The 9,749-nt window shown below is 38.3% G+C and overlaps 1 protein-coding gene and 1 non-coding gene across 2 annotated transcripts; both read right to left on the bottom strand.

The window, feature by feature from the left end:
• Positions 1–173: 173 nt before the first annotated feature.
• LOC122042120 (heat stress transcription factor B-4c-like) lies at positions 174–2,035 on the bottom strand. The gene is made up of 2 exons (XM_042602072.1): positions 1,137–2,035; positions 174–1,061 (listed from the first exon to the last, which is right to left on the bottom strand). Exons 1-2 carry the CDS (start codon positions 1,422–1,424, stop codon positions 357–359), a joined length of 993 nt encoding a protein of 330 aa, XP_042458006.1. The 5' UTR covers positions 1,425–2,035; the 3' UTR covers positions 174–356.
• A 2,598-nt stretch (positions 2,036–4,633) lies between these two features.
• On the bottom strand, positions 4,634–4,789 carry LOC122044539. Its single transcript, XR_006129578.1, has one exon. It is a non-coding gene; the product is annotated as a U4 spliceosomal RNA (small nuclear RNA).
• Between the last annotated feature and the right edge of the window lie 4,960 nt (positions 4,790–9,749).

The following is a 9,749-nucleotide window of genomic DNA, read 5'->3' as shown; positions in this document are numbered from 1 at the left end:
TCCCACGCAGCGGCAACAAATATGGTTCTCCCTGCTGCAACACATGCAGCGCAGAGGAGAGCCTGTAGCTGGCTGTCGTTTCTTGTCATCTCATGTCATGTGGACCAGCGCGAGCAGAGAGGCAGCAGCACGGAGAAATCTCTGAGAACTATCACGTTCCGGCGAGTTCGAGATCAGGGAAGCGACCATTTATTAGGATCGGAGATCGACTAGGTTGGAGTATTTAATTTACATCAGTTCTAAAAAGCAAATGATAGAGGGGAAAACTGAAGACATAACAAGAACAGAACCGAGCTTGAGATTGAGATCAATGCAAGAAAATCTCCTACGGGATCGGAGATTAATGGTCGTGGTGTTCAACGAGAAGATGTCGACGTCAGGTTGAGGCTTAAGTCGACCAATCGCGGTCTTGTGGAGGGCGAAGTTGGCGGCGGTGGATCATGGAGATGGAACATTCTCTTATTAGTAGAATATGGTCCACCGAGCTTGACTCCGAAGAGCTTGGGCTCCCCGGCGCAGTGTTCGTCGAGTTGGAACGGTGGCGGCGGCGGGGGAGGAGGAGAGAGCTCCTCCGCGATCGTGAGGGAGCTGCTCGACGTGGGGCTGCCGCAGCCGTGGAGAGGGGCTGCCATCGGCCGTCGGGCGAAGCTGGGCGCGACGGGCCGCACGTGGTTCTGCAGGAAGTAGATGATGTCGTTGTAGAGCTTCTGCATGTGCGCTAGCTCCGACAGCAGCGTCACGTTGCTCCGCCGTAATCTCTCGTTCTCCTCCGCCAACACGACCGCAGCCTGCTGCCCGCCGCCGGCGCCGGCGCCGGCGCCGAAGTCGTTGCCTCCTAGGAGGAGGACACGCGACGGCGGAGCGGCGACGGCGGCGTCCTGCTGCCACACCGATGAGCCGGCGAGGCTGTAGTCATCGAAATGGTGGCCGTAGAGCGGAGGAAACAGAGAAGGCGAAGCGGAGGACTTGCGGCGGTGGATTTCACAGAGCAAGTGCTTCTCCCCCTTCCTAAAGAACTCATTCGCAAACTCCCATCTCTCCGGCACCACCTTACGAAATCCCTGCCATATAAACAATCCCACCCCCGATCAAACACGCATAAAATTTAACATCAGCCGAGCAATGCGATCACATACGTAAGTATTGAGCTGGCGGACGAAGCTGGAAAAGTTATTGTGCTTGAAATAGTTCGGAAGAACATCGCGAGCGAACTCCGGCGGCCGCCACACCACGAAAGTAGAAACCCTGTCGTCGCCCCACGAAACGATGTGATCCGTCTCCGAGTCGTCCACCAGCTGATACGTCTTCGTCAGGAACGGGGCCGGCACAGGCTTGTGCGCCTCCGCCACTTCCCCTCCCGACTCACAACCACGTTCCCAACTCCTCTCCATGACTTTGGCGGACACAACAGAGTAGTGCGCCATAGCTCCGCCGTCTAATTATTAATAACGCGGCTTCGAGGCGCCTCGAAGTTCGAGACGAGGAAAGAAGAAGACGGGAGGAATATGTGTCGGTCGGCCTCAAGGAAAGTGGAGAAGGGGAAAGTTGAGGAAAGGGGCGGGGTTTTCATGGAGGTTTTAGCTTCAGCTTTCGAGATGATCCCGTGACGTGCGCTTCCCTTCCTGCTTTCCTTTCCACACAAACACACAAAATAGCTCGACCTCTGCTCTGTACTGCTTACCGAAGCTCATAAATTTGTACCCCAATTATGATTGGTCTTTAGATTCACTGCATGCTTAAAGGCTGCGATGAGGCAGAGACACGTCAGCCATAGAATCTAATGTGCTGACCTAATTCCCCCATCTCCTTTCGTATTTTCTCCCGTACCTGCAGCGCAGTGTGTATGTATTATGTCGACCCTGCAAAGCAACCTTTTTCCCCGAGAAGGGCTCTTGAGTCTTGACCTTTGAAATGGAGCTCTAATCCCACGAACCTTTTGCTGCATCCATGGCCACCATGGCCAGCAAAAAGCAGCACGGATTTTGATGGAGCTCTGCCTCTGCATGCCATTTTAACGCCGGTTTCAATTTCTTAAACCTCTCTGGATGGTAGCTAGCGAATGGAAGTTGATTAAGAAATTAACGAGCGAGATGGTCGCAGAGCATGTAATAGGACTCCAGGTCCCGAGGGATGCTTGCTATTGATTCCTTTTCAGTACCCAATCGATGAGATGTTTGTTTATATTCTGAAGATTTGAGAGAGAGATATACGTATATAAAGAAGAGTTGCTTTTCCAAGGCCTACTTTTTTCCTTCTTCCGTTCAGCTTCGTCCTCCTCCTCCTCCATTGTGACAGTGGCAGAAGCAGAGCTCGCGCATTTAAGAATCTGACATCCCTGTTCAGTATTTGACTAACCAGAATCATATGATGAACGGATATAAAAAAAATCTTTTGATCTTTTTCTCCTCCCAGATATTAATTCCACAGACATGCAGCATTCACGTTCATGATCAAAGGGCATGGAAGTTGAATTCCTAAGAAGGAATCTCGTGTAGGATGGCAGGTAGCAGGACGATGGATGGTGCAATTGGCAGTATGCGGACGGAGTGAATAATTTCGCCTTGTCTCCAGTGCGTAGAAGACGAACGCAGCAGTGGCAAAGAAAGAGCAGGAAGAAGGGCCCCACGGGCAGCATGTTCCCAGAGCCGGCGTCCGTAGCGTTGTCGTCCACGTGAGGCGAGAAGAAGATTTGATTCTAAATTCTAGAAATCCAACATCATCTCTTTTTCCCGCGCTCTCATTTTTAAATTTTATTAAATTATATAATCATGATAATATATATTTTTAAATTATATTTATGTGTAAAATTGTAGTGCACTGAAGCAAGTTACCTGGGAGAATTACTATCACGTGAGAGGGCAGTGATAAAGATGGGAGTGTGCATGGCTCGGTAGCCGAGAAGAGGGGCAAAGGCTGTTGCCATCACATGTTCATCACCTTCTTCCTATTTCCGCTTCCCCGTCATTTATTTTATTCTGCCACGCATCTGCACTGGAGACAACAGTGCAGGTGTACAGGGTGTTGACCATCATACATGGCAAATCCTGGCGACCAACACCAACCCTAAACCCAATTCTAAACCCCAAATCAAACCTGACCTAGATTGGTGGCCACTAAACTTGGGCCATTAATTAAGACGTTTAGGATCAGACCTGGCCCAATTCAATTTGTTGCGGGTCAAAATGGCCCATTGTTGTAATATGCATTTGGTGACTATTTTTTCTTGAGTTGAAACAAATTTGCAGGGAAAATATTTCCAATATATAAATTTTTCTACAATCGATCAATAATCGGATTTAAAATATTGGCAAAAGAGATCTAAAGTTAGATGCATCTTTAAAAAATTTATATCTTTACGTATGTCTCAAGCAAAGTAAGAACAATATTTAGAAAAGAAGCGCATGCTCTAAAATTTTTAAACAAAGTCAACTCTAATCAATTACTGTAAAATTTTTAAGCAACGTCAACTCTAATAAACTACTATAAAATTTTTACTCAAAGTCAATCGAAATATCTAGAAAAGTACGTATTAATGCGAATTTGTTAATAAATTTTAAACAAAGTCAACTCTAATCAATTACTGTAAAATTTTCAAATAACTGTTTGTTAATAAATTATAAATTATTCTTTACTGATATTATGATACACAAGAACAAGCCTCCTCTGACGCATTACAATTTTTCAATCTAACTCTTTATGGATTGTATGGGACTGACCCATTACAGTTTTTTTTTAAGATACTGACCATGAATTCCGCCTGTTTCCCATGAAGAACAAGCCTTAAAAATATTTCTAACGCTAACAAATTTATTATAATGCTTACAATAATGAAGACCGCCAGACACTCTTCGTGTTTCTGCCTCTACCCTCCAACGCCGTTTCTTCTCTCCAGCGCAGAACTTGGTATAATTTACAATCATTAAGAAAATACCTTATACGTAAGATAATTTAAATGACCTGCTAAGCATTAAATTATGGGAAAATTTGTATGCAGTCTCCATTGGTAAATAAATCTTTACATGTAGTGTTCATCCATGAAAATATTTATTTTCACTCCCCAGTCAAACATATTTACCTAATTATCCATGATATTTTTAAGTAAAAAATCCAAAAATCAGTATAAATCCTCTTAAATTCAGTATATTAAATTAGAATCTAATATATTTTCTATCAAATTGAGTACGTTTTTTTTTCACCTCAAAATATACTCAATTTTAATTTAATGTGTTGAATTTAATAGGAATTATATTTTTTTAGACTATTGTACCGAAAAATATGAGAATTAATTTCGATAGAAAATATACTAGATCATAATATAGAATACTAGATTATAATGTAAAGTGTTAAATTTAAGCAGAATTATACTTATTTTTAATATTTTTATACCTAAAAAATAAAAAGAATAATTTTAATAAAAAATATACTCAATTTTTAATATAAAATTCAGACTTTAAAAAAAAATTATACTCGATTTTATACTTTTTATATTCAATTTTAAAAATAATTTATGAAAAAATTGAAACAAATGAAAATAAAATTTTTTAAACATAAAAATTACATACAAAATTAACATTGAAATTCTCTAATTTACCGTTAAATTAACTTTAAAAAATATTTATTATTTAAATTGTAGGGCTTTCCTTTTGTTAAAGGGAACCCTTCCAGAAATTCTCAATGGCGCTGGGCCAAACCCAGGCCAAAGAGGGGGTTTGGAAATAGTTTTCAACCAGCAATTGTCGCGCCTCGGTTATAACCTCACTAGCTGCGACATTGCCCCAAGCGCAAAGATGTTTAATATAATCAAGCTGCTTTCATTTTATATACGCAATGTTTCGTGCCCACTCTAATTCTGTCGATGTGGGACTAAACTTCAACCAAGAAGAGACCGCGGCGGCCAAGATGGACGGAGGCGCGGGAGACGGCCATAAAGAAGCTCCGAACCGCATCCTACCTCGATCTCTGCCCCAGTGGCGGAGACATCCACCTTTCCCATCGACTTCACTAAGACCGCCAGAAACTCCCTCCTCGTCCCCGCCGAGATCTGGAGGATGGGCTACCGTCTTGTATTTCTGCAGCGTCCTCCCCTTGACCCTCCTCCGCTGCCTCTTCTACAACCCGCTGCTGATCGTCGGGCACGATTACCTCCCGGAGAACTCCAAAGAAAATGGTAATGGAGATCTGAGAAAAGGTAGAGACGAAGCTTCTGAGGAGCCAACTAACAGACGAAACAACATGGGCCCGAGAGCACAGTGAGAAGCAGGACGGGCTCGGATAACTCGAGCATCAACAATGGTTTTCTCCCTCTCAACCAATTGCATGACTTAACAATTGAAAAACAAATCACTCTGTTTTTTCTAGTTTCGATTAATCTTTTCTAGCACCTGGTGATGACGCTTGTGGTCTGGACGTTTTTTATAATTCATCCCTAGATAGATACGTGAAAAAAAAATCAAATCAGATAACAATGAACCTGTCGCGATCGATTTGGATCGACAGAAGTTTTTCATTCATCGTTAAGATAAATCAAAAAGAGTTCACAACTGACAGTCTAAAAGTCTAGCATCATGTAGTTACGGGCTTCATTTTGAAGAAAATTTTTTATTAATGTGCCTTAGCTAAAGATCGAATTGTGGATGTATGGGTATAAACTTGACACCCTTCTAATGCACTGTAGCTATTTCTATAAAAAGAAACTTTGGATGAAGAAATCGATTACTCTAATTGCTTAATCAGTAGTTACAAGAGAAACTTCTAATTGCAGGTGCTTAAGCATTCTTCACAATCCATTCCAACTTATATGAAGGGAGGGAGATAATTTATTAAAATATCCCTAATATTTCAATTGAGTCTCGATTATATCTCTAAAGTTTTTGCGGAGCCAATTATATCCCTCATGTTTTACAAAATATCTCAAATCTATGTCCGTTAACTCTTCTGTTTTCTCTAATAAAATTTCTCACGTGAGATACATGTGATCATTTTTAGTGCCCATCATTTTCAATGCCCAACTTGCTCGCTCGCTCACTTCTTGGTTGGGGAGGGAGGCGAAGGCAGAGTTCTTGCGGCCGACGATGAACTAGAGGAGGAGCAGCGAAAGTTTAAAATATCGAGGACAATATGCATGGCGTGCTTAGGGCCATGTAGCGATTGATGCCGATGATGCGGGTGTGGATGTTGGTTTGGTCCTCCGAGAACATACACGCAATGTCGAAGTCAGCGATCTTAGACGTCCGTCGGCCGTCGAGCAGGATGTTGCTAGCCTTGATGTCGCGGTGGATGATGGTGGTGTGCACTGACTCGTGAAGATAGAGTAGTCTTTGCGCCACCGGTACAAGAAGAAAGACCTATACGATATTTTATTTATGACACTTATTAAAAAAAAACGTACTTATAAAAACTTTATAATAATACTTATTACAATTGATTAATTTTAAAAATAAAATATTCAATTAGACCCCTTTTAATGGCATATTTTATAAATGACATTATATATATAAATTAACCAAAGTTATTTAATTTGTTTAACCTAAATATTCCTAACTTCTCCGGTTGCCCTATATCCTCTGTGGCTCCTTCCCTCTCCGCAACAAAATCATTTCTCGCTTGACGAGGAAGATGTCATAAGGACCGTTCTTAACATTTTGTAGGTACACAATCATAGTTCGCATTTCTTTAATTATCCCTAGTACTGCATGATGTATAACCTTGCAATTTTCATATAATTCAAGCCAGAAGTAATTGCTGTTTGATTCCAACATTGATATCCACTATTAAATATCCATTAAATTTGTGATCTTTCTATATAAAGAAACTTTTTGGGCAATCCTTATTTCTTGACATTTTATTTGATAGTAACATGTATTTTTCTATTGGGTATTATAATAGAACTGTACTTATGCATTTTACATGTAGAAAATGACTATTTTAGTTGCATACAAATTATTCATATATAATTTCATGATGCTCTTTAAATTTTGTTATTGCACAATTGATGTTCATATCACATGGAAACTAATCCTATTTTTTGTTGGTGCTTAGCAGACAAATACTAGTGCTGCTAGTTCTCTTGGAACACATTTCTTCCCACAAATTTTCCTCATATACATGTGCATTTTAGTGTTTTCACTTTTCTATTTTTTGAGGTCTTTTGTGTTTTACCATACAGGGATGAGTATTATAATCATTTTTCTTCTTAAACTATACTAATATGTTCATATCTAACTCTTCTCCACAGAATGTACAATGAAATAATATTTAACAGTATTGCTAGGTGGTCCTTTTGCTTCAAAAATATCTTTTGTTAAGATTTGATGATATGATATGGGCCAATAGTTTGCTTGTCTCGTTGGGTTAGATTTCCTAATCATTCAAATTCCGAAGAATAGTCTTCATTTTCGAGTATGTACTGTCAATATATAAAACGGGAGACACTCAATCTGATTGAGACATTTATAGACAAAGCTGAAGATCATCCACACATTGGCAAACAGTTTGTGCCATCTATGATAGATCTTGTCCTTAGTGACTATGCTAGAAACTTGCCAGATGCTAAGGAATCTGATGTATTATCACTCTTTGCAACCATTATGAACAAGTATGCATAACTTTACATTTTTATCTGCATTATTCCTTGTATGTTATTTGATTTTCTTTCAATGGGCAGTTCTACTTCATATTTTTTAACCAATGATACTGGAAGGTTTAGCAATGAAACTGTAGAACTATTTCTTCTTTCCTCATGTGGAACTACTTTGCTATGTTCTAGTTTGAGCAGGGCACTCTTTTATGCCTGATAAGCTTCTTATTTACAGAACATTGTTCTCCATGGGGGTTGTTTAGTTTTTTAGATAATCAAGATAACTTGGAGTTGTGAGGCCGTTTTACCTCTCTAAAGTTTGTATATAACCCTGTTCATTGGTGAAATAGTTAGCTTCTATATTCTTTGATATTTTAATTCGTTTAACTACAATCAATTTAAAAGGCATTTTTCTTTTGACCTCTTGATGGTAGTCTCTAGTCCTATAGATGAGCTATTTTTTTTATCTCATCCTTCCATCATCTTCATTTATAGAAATTAGTCTCTAGCTCTTTGGAAATGAAAGAACCGGGTATCTTTATCTCTGAAGTTGGATAATTTAACTCTGTTATTTTTTTTATAAGCTAAATGGATACTTTTCATTTCATTCATGGCTGACAGTTATGTAGAATTTCAAATTTCCCATTTGAATGTTTTAATCCTTCAAAGATGTTCTCTCTCTTTCTTATGACTTTTGTTATATAGTTCTCATTTTAACAGTAAATTCTTATTATTTTGAAATGCAAAAATGAAGAAGCTCGTTAGCCTCTTTCTAGATATATATATATTTCATCTTCTACGATATGGTTTATAGTTCTCATTATCGAATCAAAAATCTTATCCGTAATGCATATGCTTTGTGGTTATTATCTGTAATATGTGACATATGATTTGCTATTTCTTAGATACTGGATTAGTTCCCTAAGTGGTTCCTTGTGAATCGTGAAACTTATCTTGACAGACTGTCCATAAGATAACCGGTGCTAACACAAATTAGTAATTTTTCTTATTCATGTTAACTTTGTATTTTAATTGTTTTATTTCACTTACATAAATATATGTATTGTATTTGTATGTGACAAGTACTTTGTGAATCCATATGATGATTGAAGATGGTCCATCTAATTGAGTTTTTATTTTATAAAACTTTGCTAGTTCTAAAATTTAATATTTTGCGTATAGTATGTATTTAGTTTTGGATGTAAATTTGACTTACCATTAGTATTGTATTTGTAAATTTAACTCAAATTATTGTTAAATGAATAAAAATATCTAGCACTGTAAATTATATTTTATATTTTTTTTCTAACTGTTGGATGAATTATGATGATATATAAATATTAAATTTAGATTATATATTTTAAATAAATATTAGTAACATTGATTTTATAAATTATTATAGTGGCATTTATTAATATCATAATATATATCTTAAGTTAAGATGACATTTTTAAATGAACTTATAAATTAGTATATAAGATACTTATACATGTCAAAATAAATGAGTTTATGTGACATTTATAAACATCCTTAAAATATATTTTTTTTTTGGCATTTTAGACTATCGGTCTATACCTATTATTGTGATGCTTTTGAAGTTAGCATTGATATTGTATAATAACATCATAAAATGTCATGAATATAAGGAGGGTTTAAGACGATATCACTATATAGGGTGTTTTTCAATAATGTTATTAATACTTAAGTGTCACAAAAATATACTATAAGGACATTTATGTGTGTCCTTAAAAATCATTTTTCTTGTAGTGACGTACCTACACCCAGTCCAGCTCTACCTTCCTCTTCCTCCGATTGACTCCCTATTCTCCTCCTGCTCAATTCTATCAACAACAAAAACACTTCAATTTAGAGTTGTTGATCGAAGAAGGGTTGCATCTTTGATAACCAAGTCTCAATTTGATGAAGTAAGAATAACAAAAGGAAGAGGAATCCTAAGGGAAGAGGGTGAGGAAGAAAGGGCATTAATGGTGGTGGAGCTTACGGGATAAAAGGAGCTTGTCAAGGCTCTCGTTAGGGATATACTCGTAGACGAGGAGCTTGTCGTCGCCATGGGTGCAGTAGCCATAGAGGTTCACCATGTTCATGTGTTGCACCCACTATAAGTATCCCATGTTAATTTTGATGTGGTCAATCGAGCTAAATTAGGTCAAAT

This window comes from Zingiber officinale, chromosome 2A (assembly GCF_018446385.1).
Source record: "Zingiber officinale cultivar Zhangliang chromosome 2A, Zo_v1.1, whole genome shotgun sequence".
Taxonomy (NCBI): domain Eukaryota; kingdom Viridiplantae; phylum Streptophyta; class Magnoliopsida; order Zingiberales; family Zingiberaceae; genus Zingiber; species Zingiber officinale.
This window is presented reverse-complemented; position numbering and strand designations above follow the sequence as displayed.